Source organism: Oncorhynchus gorbuscha, linkage group LG06 (genome assembly GCF_021184085.1).
Source record: "Oncorhynchus gorbuscha isolate QuinsamMale2020 ecotype Even-year linkage group LG06, OgorEven_v1.0, whole genome shotgun sequence".
In the NCBI taxonomy this organism is placed as follows: domain Eukaryota; kingdom Metazoa; phylum Chordata; class Actinopteri; order Salmoniformes; family Salmonidae; genus Oncorhynchus; species Oncorhynchus gorbuscha.
In genome coordinates, this window is record NC_060178.1 from 20,944,212 (window position 1) to 20,962,582 (window position 18,371).

At 43.8% G+C, this 18,371-nt stretch overlaps 1 protein-coding gene across 1 annotated transcript in view; it reads right to left on the minus strand.

Moving 5' to 3' along the window:
* Window positions 1-560: 560 nt before the first annotated feature.
* LOC124037668 (leucine-rich repeat and immunoglobulin-like domain-containing nogo receptor-interacting protein 3) overlaps window positions 561-18,371 on the minus strand; it is a 48,096-nt gene continuing 30,285 nt past the window's right edge. The window contains exon 2 of the mRNA XM_046352615.1: window positions 561-6,257. Within this exon, the coding sequence (XP_046208571.1) occupies window positions 4,387-6,207 (1,821 nt within the window). The 5' untranslated portion in view covers window positions 6,208-6,257 and the 3' untranslated portion in view covers window positions 561-4,386. The remainder of the gene's footprint in view (window positions 6,258-18,371) is intronic.

Below are 18,371 nucleotides of genomic sequence, written 5' to 3' on the forward strand. Positions count from 1 at the left end.
TGGAGCTCTGTCAGAGTGGCTGGTCGGGTTCTTGGTCACCTCCCTGAACAAGGCCCGTCTCCCCCGATTGATATTTTTGGCCAGGAGGCTAGCTCTAGGACGAGTCTTGGTGGTTCCAAACTTCTTCCATTTAAGAATGATGGAGGCCACTGTGTTTTTGGGGACCTTCAATGCTGCAGACATTGTTTGGTACCCTTTCCCAGATCTGTGTCTCGACACAATCCTGTCCCGGAGCTCTACGGATAATTCCTTCAACCTCATGGCTAGGTTTTTGCTCTGACATGCACTTTCAACTGTGGAACCTTATATAGACAGGTGTTTGTCTTTCCAAATCACGTCTAATTAGTTGAATTTAACACAAGTGGACTCCAATCAAGTTGTAGAAACATCTCAAGGGTGATTAATGGAAACAGTATGCACCTGAGCTAATTTCGAGTCTCAGCTCAAAAGGTCTGAATTCTTATGTAAATAAGGTATTTCAGTTGTTGTTGTTTTTTAAAATAAATTTGCAAAACATTTTTTTTGCCTGATTCCACTTTGTCATTATGGGATATTGTGTGTAGATTGTTGATTACAAACATGTATTTAATCCTTTTTATAATAAGGCTGTAACGTAACAAAATATGGAAAAAGTCAAGGGGTTTGAATACTTTCTGAAACACTGTATATGTTACAAACAGGGTGCTTAATTGAATTGGGGTATTTTTTTATATGAAACATACAGTAATATACAAAATTCTCCCAACATTTGCAGGACAATGTAAACCACACCAATTTAATCTTTAGGATGCTGAAGCGCAGGAATGTGAATCATATTTTTATTTTTCCCAGAACACAAAAGTAGTTATTTTATTATTAGTATTCAATCAAGGTCTGATGCTAAATGTGCAGTGCATCCAGGTCCAGGATCAGTTGCTAAAAGTTGTTGAACATTGCAGATAGAAATGCAATGAAGAGCTGACATGATTCTCTGTTCTACATGTTGTTGTACATATATTCAGAATGAAGTGAACCTCTCTCCAGTGACGATGCTGAAGATTACGCTTCTTCCAGCAGAGGGCTGCAAATGTAAACTATTGGGACCGTTGGCAATGGGGCATTGAGTGAGGGAATGATCTATGGAGCCAGTGAACTAGCGTGACAGTGCCAAACCACAGATAGACAGGCAGATGTTGATATTAACTTTAAATCAGCCCGATGACGGATCAGAAATGAGTGTGTATAGGATGCCACGCTGCTTGCTTAGCAAGTACCACTTTCTCACGATTTGGTCCATACCTGGCGCAAACTCATGCACACGTGACCGTCCTCCTGAAAAGTCAGCGCCGTGCGAAATGCTAGTTATTCGCTGGCGCAAATCGGGACACTTCAGGCTGAGAAGTCAATTTCACACATCCCGTGCTACGTTAGCACCCTAAATCCCAATACGAATTGTCTTCTGTAGTGTGGAAAGAGAATAATGATTATGTGTTAGGCAGCTGCACAGTGCTAATACGGATGTTGACTACAGTATGTTCTAGGAACCTGCACAAAGTGCTAAGAGGGATGATTAAACAGTTTTGCCTATTACTGGTTCAAAAACCCTTAGCTATAACTGCTCTTCCAAAATATCCAAAATACTGCTATCATAATCAAATACACATTTGACAAATATTCAAGAACAGTGTAATCTTCACATAATTTCTGATCCTATTCTAATTAATCTGCAGAACGCAAATGATGTCAGCCCATGTGATTGGGCACGGAAGGCCCTCTAGCACAGCCTAGCTCCATTCCATTGTGACCTCTCTTCCAGCATCCAAGGTCTCTGTCACATTAGCATTTTCCTGCATATCTCTGAGACTTGGGTCCTGATGAGAAACACTGTCACTGCTGGTCACCAGGCTTCCCACTGCTTTCCTAAGCCTGAAAGAGGAAACTGATCAAATACACTGCACGCTTGCCCTTCATAAGTTGTTTAGAAAGCACAGAAAGGGCAAATCTCTGTGCCAGGCAATCTGTGTCTGATAATAATGAAATTACTGGGTATTACCAGTTAGGACATTTTCCTTAGAATTATCCACATAAAATCTGACTTACAACACATTATGATCAACCACAATAGCTTTTAAAGATGACAAAATGCACTGGGGGTACAAAACATTAAGAACACATGCCTAATATTGAGTTGCAATCAGACAATGATGAATTAACAAAGGTTATATAGCAAGTCATTTAGAAACGGAGAGAACAAATCTGAACACCCAACAACAACAATATACATACACAAAACGTTTTGTATCCATTTTCAGATGGGGTGCAGTCTGAGGGCGTGTCACTATTGCTAAATACACCACCACCATCTGATCCCATAGCAAATTGTGTCTGGTTTTGTTTGTGATAACTCACCTGTACACCAGGTTTCTATATTTTCCACTTCGTCATTCAGGGTACTTTACGTAACAAATCCATTTGAAAAATGGAACTAGTCAAATGTGTAGCAGCATTTGATGCTGTTGAATGACAGATGAGCTTGGACGTCTCCTGTAATGTAGTTTTTGCATTTGGAGTCATTCTGTATGGTTTTAGCTTGGGAGTGTACCCTATAAATTACTGTTAAGCAGGGCGTGATTTGAGCGAGCCGGCACCTCTCAGTTTTTGACTGCTTCTTTCCAGAACCCATTTATCAGGATCCGGTACCTCTCATGGCATGACAAATAATTCTCACTGTTTGAAATGTAAAAATCCTAATAAAAGCTATCAGAGTTAATTCAAGTTCTCCTTTGTAATTCTCCTGGCTGCCCCCTTAAAAACGTCATGTTAAAACGTGCCTAATATTCTAAGAATTGATTTGTGTTGGCCAGCGGGGGTTTATGGTTGGCGCAACACTGTAACCTTTATACACCAACACATGGCCATAGCTGTGGTGAGGGAGAGAAGACAGCATCTATCCCTCACATAACTAGAATGAGATTCACTTTCTATGAGCTCTCTCCCTCTCCCTGTTCTGATAGACATGAGCCTCTCAACTCGCATCTCTCCAGAGTTGCACTTCATCATTTATTTCCTTATAGAATCATATACGCAGGAGGGGTGCTGAAGGTGCCACAGCACCCATGATGAATTCAAATACATTTGCCAAAGTAATAGAATTACCTCCATGTTCAGAAAGAAATGTCATAATTCTGAATACTACATCAGGAGTTGGACTATAATTTAGCTACAGAGAATCAATATCTTTTTTTTTCTTTTTTTTAAATAGCCTTGCTGTGGATTGTGTGTAGCCCAATCACAAGGCATGCTGAGAGTCAGGAACGCGAGGAAAATCTGTCAGTGAACAGCATGCAGCCAAAACAGGCCTTTCGCCATATTTAAAATGCAATCGCGAGAAAACACAGGTTGGAAATTAAAGGGATCCTGCCGAAAAGACAATACTAATCTGATTGTAGGCTACCAAGTTATCAACTTCCAAATAGGCCTATTAAGCAAACTGCATTGTCTTACAAAGTAAAACGAGAGCGACAAGCTTTTGGCACGAGCGCATCGGCCATGTCCATGAGTGAGCTGCTCATCATTGGTTGAGTCAGTGAAACTGGAAGCTTTTTATGACTATATTTTCCTCCTCATGTTGTACAATATGTGTCTCCACACACCTAGGCCTAGGCTACTGATGGATTCAAGACAAGGTCATTTTTTATTGATCTCAGATTCTCAGTGTGTCAGTGTCAAAGTAGCCTGACAATTTCATAATTTGTGAGGTATAAAAAATATTCTGCTAGTCTCCAGTCAACTAAAATGATGTAGAATTGCATGAAATATAAAAGGCCACATTTCTCCCGGACCCTAGACTACAAATGTTTGCCCCATGTTTGCCCCATGTGTGAAACTTCTACAGGCACCTCTACTAAATGTAAATGTAAATGTATACTGCACTATGCCAGTAAGCAAAAGCGGTGATAATGCATGCAATGCTTTAATATAAAGGTCATTTTTTCCATGCGTTCCCATACCTCGGAGCCCCAGGTCACCCTCCCCTTCTAGGAACCTTAAAAGGAGAGGGTGCACTGCAGAGAGACAGATGGAGCTGTGCAGGGGTGTTGTGTTTTGAATCTTAACAGTCAATGGGATTTAGTGACATCTTTAACTATCATCCAGACTCCTCTGCACAAGATAAACCACAATACACAAATAGCAAATGAGAGAAAATGTGTCTGTACCAAATCCATTTACCTATTTACTTTTTGTTGATACAGACATTTACAAATACAAAACAAAGTTTTAGTACATTGTCTTAGATCACCTAATGTGTTGATTTCTGAACCAATAGGGAACCCGAATCATAAAGTCCAAAGTTATTATTGTGTCCCCATCTGAGTCTACTAGTAACAGAGTGACCCGTTTTCTGATTCAAATCATCTTCATGTTGAACTTGCGGGCCCCTCCTTGTCCGCCGCTGGCTGCAGGGCCGTCCACCTTTCTGAAAGAGTACTCAACTGAGAAGTTATTCTTGTGCTGTCCCCGGCCCTGGCTCCATGCGAACAGCATCAGGAAACAGAAAACCACCACGCCAAGGAACAAGCAACACCCCATGGCTGTGGATATCAGGATTGTCTTGAGGTCCAAGGTGAACTTGAGGAAGACCTTGGTGTCGTTCAGATTGGTCTCGTTGAGGTCACCTGTGTAGTATGTGCGGTTGGCCATGAGTGCAGCGTCCAGAGGCAGTGAACTCACGGTCAGCGTGGCAAAGTAGGTGGCATTGCCCCCGGCGTTGCTGGCAATGCAGATGTAGGTGCCGGTGTCGGTCAGCTGGGCGTAGCGAATCTCCAGCGTTCCCTCGGGTAGGACGGTGACACGTCCAGTACTCTTGGTAGTGATCCGGCGGCGCTGGGGAGATACCCAGAAGATGATAGGTGTGGGCTCACCCTCCGCCCGGCACACAAAAGACACCACCTGGCCCTCCCTGGCAGTCACTGGCTGCAGCTTCCTGTTGCGTATCTTGGGCTTCTGGCAGGTAAAGTGGTCGAAGAGGGCAGAGTCTGAGAATGCGCTGAGGGCCCTGCCCTGCACCTCCATGGGGCCTGCACACACTGGGGACTTCCCTTCAAAGTTGAGGGTCTTCCTGCGCTGGAGGATCCAGAGCAGTCGGCAGTCACAGGACAGAGGGTTCCCATCCACACGCAGCGTCTCCAGGGTATTGACGGACTGGAAGGCACCCTCCTCCAGGGTTACCAGGGCGTTAGTGGACAGGTTGAGCAGGTGGATCTGCCGAAGGCCGCCGAGGGCATACGGCTGTACCATCATCAGGTTGGTGTTGACCAGGTGCAGCTCTTTTAGACGGACCAAGTCCCTCAGGGCCCAGGACTCCAGCACAGAGATGGGGTTGTATGAGAGATTGAGGCTGATGAGGTGGGGCAGGCTGCGCAGGGCGGCCGTGGGCACGGAGGTGATGTTGGTGTTGGTGATCGACAGCCAGGACAGGTTAAGGCCCTGGAGGCTGTGGGGGGAGATGTGCTCCAGGAAAGGCCAGTGGTCGATCTCCAGCCCCCGCAGCCCGCCCAGTTTACGGAAGTTCTGGTCCTCCAGGGAGGATATGCTGAGGTAGCGCAGGCGCAGAGTGACCAGGCTGCGGAGGTAGGACAGAGACTGGCTGGAGATGGAGGTCAGGTTACACCTCTCAATGGTGAGCTCCCTCAGACCCACCAGGCCCAGGAAGGCCTTGTTGGAGATGTAGACCAGGTCGTTATCACCAACCTCCAGGTTCCTCAGGTTTTTCAGGTCCTGGAAGGTGAAGTCCAACAGGATGACAATCTTGTTCCCGCTCAGGTCCAGTGTGGTGAGGTTGGTGAGGCGTGAGAAGGCGCCCATGGGGACCAGTTTGAGCTGATTACCCCTCAGCGACAGCACCCTCAGGCTCTGCAGGCTGGAGAAAGCGTTGGGTTCCAGGACGGTGATGATGTTCTCACTCAGGTCCAGCTCCTCCAGCCGAGGGAAGGAGAGGAGGTCGCCATGCTCCACCCAGCGAAGCCTGTTCCCACTCAGGTCCAGCAGACGTGTGTCCGAGGAGATGCCGTCGGGGAAGGCAGACAGACGCTTGCCCTGGCATGCCACAGACTTGAGCTTGGCCATGCACTCACAGCGCTGGGGACAGCCTTGGCTCTGAGTGGAGGGCAGAGTAGTCAACAGCAACAGTAGCAGGCCAGGCCACCCCAGGCCTGGAACGGCTGCCATGTCCCCTCACTACCTTTGCACCACTGGGGCTGGATCACTGCACCAGACACCTGCCCACAGAGACCAAGAGAGAGAATGAAACAGACAAAGACAGATCAGTGCATGTATATCCCCTCCAACAGTTGAGATCAAACCCTGTAAATTAGTAAAATTACAATTACTGGTTTTAATTAACTTCGCACTGAAGTACAATTACAGCTAGTGCTCTGAGTCAAGTCTCAGAGGGTTACACACCATGGGAAACCCGGTCTGAGTTCCCAGTAAATTATTATTCTGTTTAGAGGAAGGACCCCAGAAGATAATGAGTGAAAAGTTAATTTACTCATCATAAATAGGTCAGAAACAATGGTGTGATCGAAAGATCACACCAAGACTCTGTCTAACTGACTCATACCCTGTTTGTCATGCCTCCATGCTCCAACATCAAGCAATACCGCTGGGCAGAAAATCTAGTGTTCAATCCAAGAGCGAGTGTTATAGTGTTCAATTGACTCTTTAGTGTAGCTCTCAGGCAACGTCACCCATCACACAAGGCTACGACCCAGCGCACAACACTATAATACTTCCATTACATCTCCATATTGTCTCTCTGAAGCTTGAAAGAACTCTGCCTGGATCTCATATAACAGACCACTCCACAGGATAATGACCCCCTGCATCAGAGCATTAATCCCTTCCTCAATCCATCATTTTCTCCAGTTTATACCTTTGACATGAAACATCCCAGGATTAACGCGTTCCATAACATCATATTCATTAAATGGTGGGCTTACGAAGGAGTAAATGTATTAAAACCCCATGAGACCTGTCACTCCCATTAGTTCATGCATGAGGAAGTCCCCAAGCCATGTGTTCTGTGTGTCACCCGAGCACACAGATACTCTACTTACTACAGGCCATAAATGAACACAGTGGAATCATGAACAGAGGAGCATGCCCTAGAATGGAGCAACGCCTCATGAAATATGCACTCTACACAGTGTGCCATAAATGTATGAATCAATTAGACGGAAATGCTGCTAAAGTCCCAGATTAATGTCATTTCCTTTGGGGGGTTATTAGTAAGAATTCTGAGAACTCTAACACTGTGTTATAGTCTCCTCCCCTCTGACACAATATGTTATGCACACACCCAACCCCCTCACACCTTCACACACACAACACAGGGTGTGATCAGAGAGGACCCGTGACACTCGAGAGGAAACAGAAAAGGTCTGAGAATTTTCAACTCCCACGGATGATTTAAACATTCTTTTCATGTTCCTAAGATCTACACGCTCTGATTTAAATTGATCTTGAGACATAGGAATAAGTATACCCATTAGTCGACCTGTCACAGCCTAAAACTAGCTGATAATAATGTCTTCTGATCAGTTTAAAGGGATAAATGCATTTGTACAGTACAGCTTTGAAGAGACACAGGAAATGCATGTCAGGCATATTTAGGAAATGCAAATGCTATCGATTTCAATGATTTATTTTGCCAGGCTTAAGGACCACACAACGCGATCTAATTGCCCATTAAATGTTACAGTATCTTCCTGGAAAGCCCATACAAGGTCCTTTTGAGCAAAATAAAAGGATGGCCTACTTGATGGTCTTGTTAGCATATCTTTCTATGGGCCCTGTGTGATTTTCAAATTCATCAAATTTAAGCTGCAGAGGTATTGAATAAACAATGGGAGTGTAATATCATATGGCAATTCCCCAGGCATGGGTCGATGTAAAAACCAATGAATAATATATTAAGTCATTGTACTTATGGGGGGCACACAGCCAAGAACAATAGTTCTCCCATTTCTCCTAAAGAGACCATACTATACAGTACAGCGCCAGCCAGATGAACACAGACCGTGGAGTGGGTGGATACAGTGACCCTGAACTCATCAGTTCTCTGGCCGGAGCGAATTACCTAGCAGCCCCCAAAAACACCCAGAGAGATTCTGGCAAAGTGTGGCTTTTCAGCTCCAAAGTACCAAGCACAGAGACAGATTTAGAATGTAGAGGGGGTTGTGTTGCACCCCTCTATCTTTGCAACACTATATTCACCTCAGCCTCGTTTGTCCGCTTCTCCTCGTTCACCTGTGTTTGCATAACAGCTATTAGCGGACAAAGTGGATGGCAAATTCAGAAAATGTGTAGATGAGAAGAGCCGTTTACCAAATGATGTCTGTCCTTATTTACAGATACCAATTCAGAGTTATGGAGTTGAAGGGCTGACCTGAGGGCCTGTAATGTGAGGCCTCCACATGATGAAACATGAGGGACATTAAGAGAGGACAGGGCAGAAGTTCCGCCAAACAAGACAAACGTAAACATGTCATCCCCCATGAATGATTGAGTGTGCATTTGGAAAATGTAGTGGAGTAAAAGTAAAACTTGTCAAAAATATGACTTAAGTAGTTGTCATGCCCTGACCATAGAGAGCCCTTGGTTCTCTATGGTGTTTAGGTCAGAGCGTGACTAGGGGGGTGTTCTAGTCATTTTGTTTCTATGTTTTGGGATTGAGTATGGTTCCCAATTAGAGGCAGCTGATTATCGTTGTCTCTAATTGGGGATCATACTTAAGGATATGTGGGTGTTGGATACTGCTTAGAGGTAGCAAGGAAGAGGTGTGGGTGTGTGTAGCTCTCTCCAGCAGGCATCTAATCTCCAGCAACATCTAATCTCTCCAGCAGGCAGCACATCTAATCTCTCCAGCAGGCAGCACATCATCTAATCTCTCCAGCAGGCAGCACATCATCTAATCTCTCCAGCAGGCAGCACATCATCTAATCTCTCCTGCAGGCAGCACATCATCTAATCTCTCCAGCAGGCAGCACATCTAATCTCTCCAGCAGGCAGCACATCATCTAATCTTTCTAGCAGGCAGCACATCAAATCTCTCCAGCAGGCAGCACATCATCTAATCTCTCCAGCAGGCAGCACATCATCTAATCTCTCCAACAGGCAGCACATCATCTAATCTCTCCAGCGTTTCCACTGCAAGTTATAGACTCGCATCGATTTCAGCTCCACCACCATACCCACTCACACTTTACATGAGCATGTCCTCCTCAGCCTAAAACACAGTACTTCTCTCTGAGGTTCCATCATCAGAAGTAGTAATACCCAGCCAGCATGGGGAAGCCCGTGGGCACTTGGCATAGTAGGCCAGCATGAAAATTGATTCTCTGGATGGGCTCTATTTCCCAGACTTCCCCTCTACCTTCCACCTCATAGTCCTATGATGGATCACTGCTGCACTACCAGTCTGGGCCTTGGGCCCTCCACAGCAGGCAAGGGCACGCAGCCACCACTGGAGGACAGCAGGCCAGGAGTGATATGGGGAACCACTGTGGACATTATGGTGACAGGGCAGGTCGGAGGAGATGGACAAGGAGGTAAATAGCACATGTAAGTGTGTTTTTGTTCTCAGGCGATATGCAAAGTACTGTGACTGATGATGGATGCTGTCTGCTCTATAATGGATGTCATATTATGTTCATGTGTTCTTCGGGCTTTATAGAGGGACTAGGAGGTACTGTTTAGGTGATTTATAGAGGGACTAAGAGGTACTGTTTAGATGATTTATAGAGGGACTAAGATGTACTGTATATAGGCTTTATAGAGGGACTAAGAGGTACTGTATAGAGGCTTTATAGAGGGACTAAGATGTACTGTATAGCGGCTTTATAGAGGGACTAAGGTACTGTATAGAGGCTTTATAGAGGGACTAAGAGGTACTGTATAGAGGTTTTATAGAGGGACTAAGAGGTACTGTATAGAGGCTTTATAGAGGAACTGAGGTACTGTATAGAGGCTTTAAAGAGGTGTAAGAGGTGCTTTATAGAGGGACTAAGAGGTACTGTATAGAGGCTTTATAGAGGAACTGAGGTACTGTATAGAGGCTTTATAGAGGAGTAAGAGGTGCTTTATAGAGGTTTTATAGAAGGACTAAGAGGTACTGTATAGAGGCTTTATAGAGGAGTAAGAGGTGCTTTATAGAGGTACTTTATAGAGGCTTTCTATTAAAATCATCAGTGATTACTTTGTGTCGTATGGAGAAACCCAATGGCACACAGAGGATGGGAGTAAGAATGTGATGTTGTCCAACATGCATATTTGATAAGGGAAAAACGGAGGGGTTTATGGGTCTTTTTAAAAATAAATAATGGGGCCAACTTATACTACTTGACATATAGGGCCTAACTTTTATCCCCCCTCCCCATATAGTAGGCAATTACCAATTTAAGAAGAATGCATTTTCTGGGGACCTTGCCAATGCATTGTTATTCAAAATATTATTACATTCTAAAATATGTGAAAAATAATGTGGACATTGCCTGACTAAATAGATTTGATACATGCATTGCGATGTTTCTGTAGCCTATGTGGCTGCCGCAAGCACACATAACAAAGCCATGAATAGCGGTAGTATTCATCTCACCATTTGAATAGCACCATCACTGTTTTTATAATGACAAACTGACCAAAAACAAGGTTCCTTTTTTAATGGAAGAATTTCGCTGGAATGCAAAGTTGAAGCCAACATTAAACGCTGTCATCCTTATAACAACCACACATGGATTTAAAGGTGCACTATGCAGAAATCTGCCATTTCCTAGTTGCTGAAACGTTAATAGTTCGCCTAATTTACGTTTGTATGACAAAATAAGCTAGTATAGTGTAGAGAATCATTGTACCATCTAAACCGCTGTGAAATATATTTTCCATAACCCCAAAAAGATTGTTGTTTCAGCTGGTGTTTATGCAAAAACAAAACTTAAGAACGGTAAGCATAGATTTATAGATCTATAACTCATATGTATATGTGAATTTGGTCAGGTTGCCCAAAAAGATACATTCGTATTGCCACTGATGCTACAGAGTAGTACAACATCCTTCAATTGAAGCAGCTGGAAACAAAATGAAAGTGGCCACATCTCTCACAAAAATGGATCAAGAATGATATCAAGGATAATTATAAGGAAGCAGGAGAACTTCTAAATTGGCTACAATAATTGCAATGCATCTGATTTTCAAGGTAGGCCTTTCCAATAGTTGAATTTCTGAGCTCCACATTCAAGTTCAAGTAAAGTAGGCTACTTCAAGCTCCTTATATTGATTCAAATTGCAGGTGCAACGTGGAAAGCAAAATGTATTTGTCATGATATTTCATTACCAGATGATGTTGTGAAGAAGCCCACTAGGCCATGTAATCCATTGTCATTATACACAGAAGGATGTAGGATAGCGTTGTGTAGGATAGCGTAGCGTTGGGTAGTCTATCCTACACATAGCGTAGGTGTCGGATAGCGTAGCTTTGGGAAGTCTATCCTACACATAGCGTAGGTGTAGGATAGCGTTGTGTAGGATAGCGTAGCGTTGGGTAGTCTATCCTACACATAGCGTAGGTGTAGGATAGCGTTGTGTAGGATAGCGTTGTGTAGAATAGCATAGGTGTAGGATAGCGTTGTGTAGGATAGCGTAGCGTTGGGAAGTCTATCCTACACATAGCGTAGGTGTAGGATAGCGTTGTTTAGGATAGCGTAGCGTTGGGTAGTCTATCCTACACATAGCGTAGGTGTAGGATAGCGTTGTGTAGGATAGCGTTGTGTAGGATAGCGTAGGTGTAGGATAGCGTTGTGTAGGATAGCGTTGTGTAGGATAGCGTTGTGTAGGATAGCGTAGGTGTAGGATAGCATTGTGTAGGATAGCGTTGTGTAGGATAGCGTTGTGTAGGATAGCGTAGCGTTGGGAAGTCTATCCTACACATAGCGTAGGTGTAGGATAGCGTTGTTTAGGATAGCGTAGCGTTGGGTAGTCTATCCTACACATAGCGTAGGTGTAGGATAGCGTTGTGTAGGATAGCGTAGGTGTAGGATAGCGTTGTGTAGGATAGCGTTGTGTAGGATAGCGTTGTGTAGGATAGCGTTGTGTAGGATAGCGTAGGTGTAGGATAGCGTTGTGTAGGATAGCGTTGTGTAGGATAGCGTTGTGTAGGATAGCGTTGTGTAGGATAGCGTAGGTGTAGGATAGCGTTGTGTAGGATAGCGTTGTGTAGGATAGCGTTGTGTAGGATAGCGTTGTGTAGGATAGCGTTGTGTAGGATAGCGTAGGTGTAGGATAGCGTTGTGTAGGATAGCGTTGTGTAGGATAGCGTAGCGTTGGGAAGTCTATCCTGTCCACTCCGTGACACAAAAACATATGAAAACATGAACTTATTACCTTGATGCTTATTCTGTAAATCAAACGAGACCCTACTGTAAATCAAGCAGACAACAACAGGTGATCAACATCCATTTGCTAGGAGTATTAGATCCAACGTGGATCGAGGCACAACTTCACCAGCTTAACAAATGAGACTCCAAAATATTCTGGACATTACTCGCAAACACCTTTTTTTCCAGCACTGTTGTTGCACACACCAGCTGTTCATCACTTGACTGTCATTAGGAAAATTCCTTCCGAGATTAGATGATAATGTGTGAAGTTGTAATCTGAATGTAATGACATTAAAACAATTTGCTGATGTAATTATCAATGACTTATCAACAGGTGTAACAAGGAAAATCCTCATTGGTACCCTAGTTTATAGAAAGACCCTTACTGTATACGTGAGGGGTTCTCGAAACAGCCGCTGAATAATACACGTGAAAAAATGTCACAGTCCACGGTCATGACACACTGACAGTGACTTAACCTTACCTGTGTCATTAGACCCCCCATCTACCCATACCACTACCACCACTGATTCACAATCTACGATAGATGGGTGGATATGGATAACGTATGGATACTAGATCCATAGACAAGACAATGGTCCAGGCCAGCCCCTTCACCAGCAACCATTGTCTTATCTTTATTTTCTTCATTGTTTTTACAAACAAAATATTGTATTGACTACGTTGACTGACTATAAACGGTACCTCATTGTTGGGTGACAAATGGTAAGCTGACATTTTGTATGAGCAGCATTCAGACAGCATTGCTCCGAGGTTAAACCGGGATTGGGTGAGGTCCTTGACAAACACTTCCAAACGATCTATCCGTCTAAGCAAAGTCAGTTTGAGTTAACGCCACAGAGTTGTTGCTCAAAAGAACATTAAGTTAAATGTCACCCTCCAATGACCCACACTCCATCACCGTAATGCTATGTGAAATATCCTCCCCTAGTTGCACACAATGATGCCATGATGCCAGGGTAGCTTTTAAAATGCATGCAATGGTGTTATCTTACCAACTACCAAACTCCTAGGCTGCGCATGCAATGGCGTTATCTTACCAACTACCAACCTCCTAGGCTGTGCACCCAATGGCGTTGTCTTACCAACTACCAACCTCCTAGGCTGTGCACACAATGGTGTTATCTTACCAACTACCAACCTCCTAGGCTGTGCACCCAATGGTGTTATCTTACCAACTACCAACCTCCTAGGCTGTGCACCCAATGGTGTTATCTTACCAACTATCAACCTCCGTCTAAATCGTAACTCTTTCATTATCACCTCACTGTGGTTTCTTCTCTCTGTTGTTATTAAAAAACCTTTTGGAGCAATATTCTTTCCCACAATATAAAGGACATAATTCAACTCTGAAATGGCTCAATGCAATACATATTTTCTCACATGCTATAAAGGGTGCGTTGGTAAATGACCTCCAGTGTCAGATTTCACTCTAGGCCATTTGTAAATGTAGAGGGTTGAGACACCTGTCCCACTAGGCAGTGTTCAACGTCTAGTTTTGATTTGCATTTGCCTGAGTTGTCAACTAACGTGAATTCCCTGTGACATCAACAAAACATTTCACCATGTCATTGGATTTAGGTTAAAAGTGTGTGTGTGGGGGGGGGGGGAGACGAAATGCCCTTACACTGATGAATTTGAAATGACGTGGAAACAATGTTGCTTCAATCAGTATTTGTCCTGTGGGGTGGCTGTGCTTTCCAGATGTGGGTGTGGGCAGGCGGGACAAGGCGAGGAGCGTTGTAGTTAGTGACAGAGGGTTGTCTAGAGACAGAGACAAGGAAACAGAGAACTGGGCTGTGGTACAGTAAATAAGCATATGTGGCACCTGAGGCATGTAGGCGCAGCCACCGGCAGTAGGACTCTTAAATGAACATCCTCTCCCTGACCCTATCCTCTACCCGTTACACAACATCACAGACATGGTGGAGGGATGACCACAGACTAGTAGTGCAACCCTACATCTTCATCAGACAAAGACAAGTGGTAGAGTATATGAAAATAGTAGGTGTGTGTGTCTAGCTATATACAGTGGGGCAAAAAAGTATTTAGTCAGACACCAATTGTGCAAGTTCTCCCATTTAAAAAGATGAGAGAGGCCTGTAATTTTCATCATAGGTACACTTCAACTACAAAATTAGAAAAAAATGTAATGAATTTATTTGCAAATTATGGTGGGAAATAAGTATTTGATCAATAACAAAAGTTTCTCAATACTTTGTTATATACCCTTTGTTGGCAATGACAGAGGTCAAACATTTTCTGTAAATCTTCACAAGGTGTTCACACACTGTTGCTGGTATTTTGGCCCAGTCCTTTATGCAGATCTCCTCTAGAGCAGTGATGTTTTGGGGCTGTTGCTGGGCAATATGGACTTTCAACTCCCTCCAAAGATTTTCTATGAGGTTGAGATCTGGAGACTGGTTAGGCCACTCCAGGACCTTGAAATGCTTCTTACGAAGCCACTCCTTCGTTGCCATCATCTGACCATATGACATTCTCCCAATCTCCTTCTGGATCATCCAAATGCTCTCTAGCAAACTTCAGACAGGCCTGGACATGTACTGGCTTAAGCAGGGGGAGACGTCTGGCACTGCAGGATTTGAGTCCCTGGCGGCGTAGTGTGTTACTGATGGTAGGCTTTGTTACTTTGGTCCCAGCTCTGCAGGTCATTCACTATGTCCCCCCGTGTGGTTCTGGGATTTTTGCTCACCGATTCTTGTGATCATTTTGACCCCACGGGGTGAAATCTTGCGTGGAGCCCCAGATCGAGGGAGATTATCAGTGGTCTTGTATGTCTTCCATTTCCTAATAATTGCTCCCACAGTTGATTTCTTCAAACCAAGCTGCTTACCTATTGCAGATTCAGTCTTCCCAGCCTGGCACAGGTCTACAATTTTTTTTCTGGTGTCCTTTGACAGCTCTTTGGTCTTGGCCATAGTGGAGTTTGGAGTGTGACTGTTTGAGGTTGTGGACAGGTGTATTTTATACTGATAACAGGTTCAGTCAGGTGCCATTAATACAGGTAACAAGTGGTGGACAGAGGAGCCTCTTAAAAAAAAATGTTACAGGTCTGTGAGAGCCAGAAATCTTGTTTGTAGGTGACCAAATACTTATTTTCCACCATAATTTGCGAATCAATTAATTTTAAAAATCCTACAATGTGATTTTCTGGATTTCTTTTATCATTATGTCTGTCATAGTTGAAGTGTACCTATGATGAAAATTACAGGCCTCTCTCGTCTTTTTAACTGGGAGAACTTGCACAATTGGTGGCTGACTAAATATTTTTTTGCCCCACTGTATTACACAGTTGTCTGGGCAACTTGCAGTATAAAAACAGAAAAAAGATCCTCTTATAGCCTTTGATTACTATGAAGTCATTGTAGAAAATCCATTTGGAAAGAACTCAATGGACTTGGATGTCCTGTGTAGCTCAGTTGGTAGGGCATGGCACTTGAAATGCCAGGGTTGTGGGTTTGTATTCCCACGGGGGACCAGAATGAAAATGTAGGCACTCACTACTTACTGTAAGTCACTCTGGATAAGAGAATCTGCGAAATGACGTAAAGGTCTGTTCTTGAAAAATACTGTCATCAATTACCAAATGTAATGCCTTGCAAACATCCTTGACACTGCATGGTTTTTGTGAAGTGCTCTGATTGATTATGTGTACATGGTACCTGTTCAACCACCCTGAAATACCTTCATTCCATTTCCATTTCCTGTCGAGGAATTGAAAACTAAAATTAGTTTTGTAGTTTATAATATGTGGCAGAATAATGGCTAACAATTGAAGGTAGTAAATCTTCAGCCAGTAGAAAAACATGATGACATTGAGGATGAACAGCAGGAGCTTTATACCTGCATAAGGATGTCCATTGATTTCTGGCAGGGGGACAGAGGGCACTGTACAGTGCAGGACCTTAACATACACTGAACCAAAATACAAACGCAACATTCAACAACTTCAAAGATTTTACTGAGTTAGAGTTCACATAAAGAAACAAGTGAAATAAATTCATCAGGCCCTAATCTGTGGATTTCACATGACTGGGACAACAGATACCTTAAGAAAAAGTAGTGGCGTGAATCAGAAAACCAGTGTCGTGGAATTATCAGAATTTGTTGGTAACATTTGTAAGATGTTTAATATTCATCAAATGTGTGTAAGTTATTTCTCATAACAATGTATTCCCAGTGGGGAAAGGAGGGTTAGCAGTGTCTGGAATCATTCTATGCTCCCTCTTATGTTGTTTCTATCTTAACCTATAGCCTCACCTTTTCCTCTCCGTGAGTTTGTCCAGGAGTCTGTATTTAGAGTGGGTTGTATATAAATGACAATTTGATATATGCCTGTTGATATGGAGGAATTGGTTTATGGTTCTGGGGTTTGGGAAAGGAGACAAAGCTGAACAATGAGTTATGTCTATGCTGTCTGACTATGGGTGTCTTTGCTATTAAAAGGAACTCAGTTGCATTGTAAGGGGGCTCTCGGAGGATTCACTGGGAGACACTGAATTTATCTGAGAGTCACAGGATTGTGATAAAAGTTCTTATAATTAAAGATGGACTTTTATAACTACCTCTGACGTGTGTGTGTGGTTTGCTCCCATGATTTGGTAAATAGAGGAAATTTCCACGACACCAGTCAGTATTTGGTGTGACCTCCATTTGCCTCATGCTGCGCAACACATCTCCTTCGCATAGAGCTGATCAGGCTGACGATTGTGGCCTGTGGAATGTTGTCCCACTCTTCAATGGCTGTGCGAAGATGCTGGATATTGGTGGGAACTGGAACGCGCTGTCGTAGACGTTGATCCAGAGGATTCCAAACATTTTCAATGGGTGACATGTCTGGTGAGTATGCAGGCCATGGAGGAACTGGGACATTTTCAGCTTCCAGGAATTGTGTGCTGTTCCTTGCAACTTGGGGCCATGCATGATCATGCTAAAACATTAGGTGATGGCGATGGATGAATGGCACGACAATGGGTCTCAGGATCTCCTCACGGTATCTCTGTGCATTCAAATTGCCATTGATAAAATGCTATTGTGTTTATTGTCTGTAGCTTATGCCGGTCCATAGTATAACCCCACTGCCACCATGGGGCACTCTGTTCACAACGTTGACATCAGCAAACCACTCGCCCACACAACGCCATACACGTTGTCTGCCTTCTGCCCGGTACAGTTGAAACTGGGATTCATCTGTGAAGAACACACTTCTCCAGCGTACCAGTGGCCATCAAAGGTGAGATTTGGCCCACTGAGGTCGGTTACGACGCAGAACTGCTGTCAGGTCAAGACCTTGGTGAGGACGACGAGCACACAGATAAGCTTCCCTGAGACGGTTTCTGACAGTTTGTGCAGAAATATTTTGGTTGTGCAAACCCACAGTTTCATCAGCTGTCCAGGTGGCTAGTCTCAGACGATCCCGTTGGTGAAGAAGCCAGATGTGGAGGTCCTGGGCTGGCGTAGTTACACGTGGTCTGCGGTTGTGAGGCCGGTTGGACGTACTGCCAGATTCTTACTGCCAGGCGGCTTATAGTAGAGAAATTAACATTCAATTCGGTGGCAACAGCTCTGATGGACATTCCTGGAGTCAACTTGAAACATCTGTGGCATTGTTTTGTGTGACCAAACTGCACATTTCCGAGTGGCCTTTTATTGCCCCGAGCTCAAGGGTGGACCTGTCAAATGAAAATAACATTGTATTGATCACATACACATGGTTAGCAGATGTTATTGCGAGTGTAGCGAAATGCTTGTGCTTCTAGTTCTGACAGTGCAGCAATATCTAACAAGTAATGTCTAACAATTCCACAACAAATACCTAATACACACAAATCTAAGTAAAGGAATGGAATAAGAATATATACTTATAAATATATGGATGAGCAATGAGAAAGAGGCATAGGTTAATATGCAATAGAT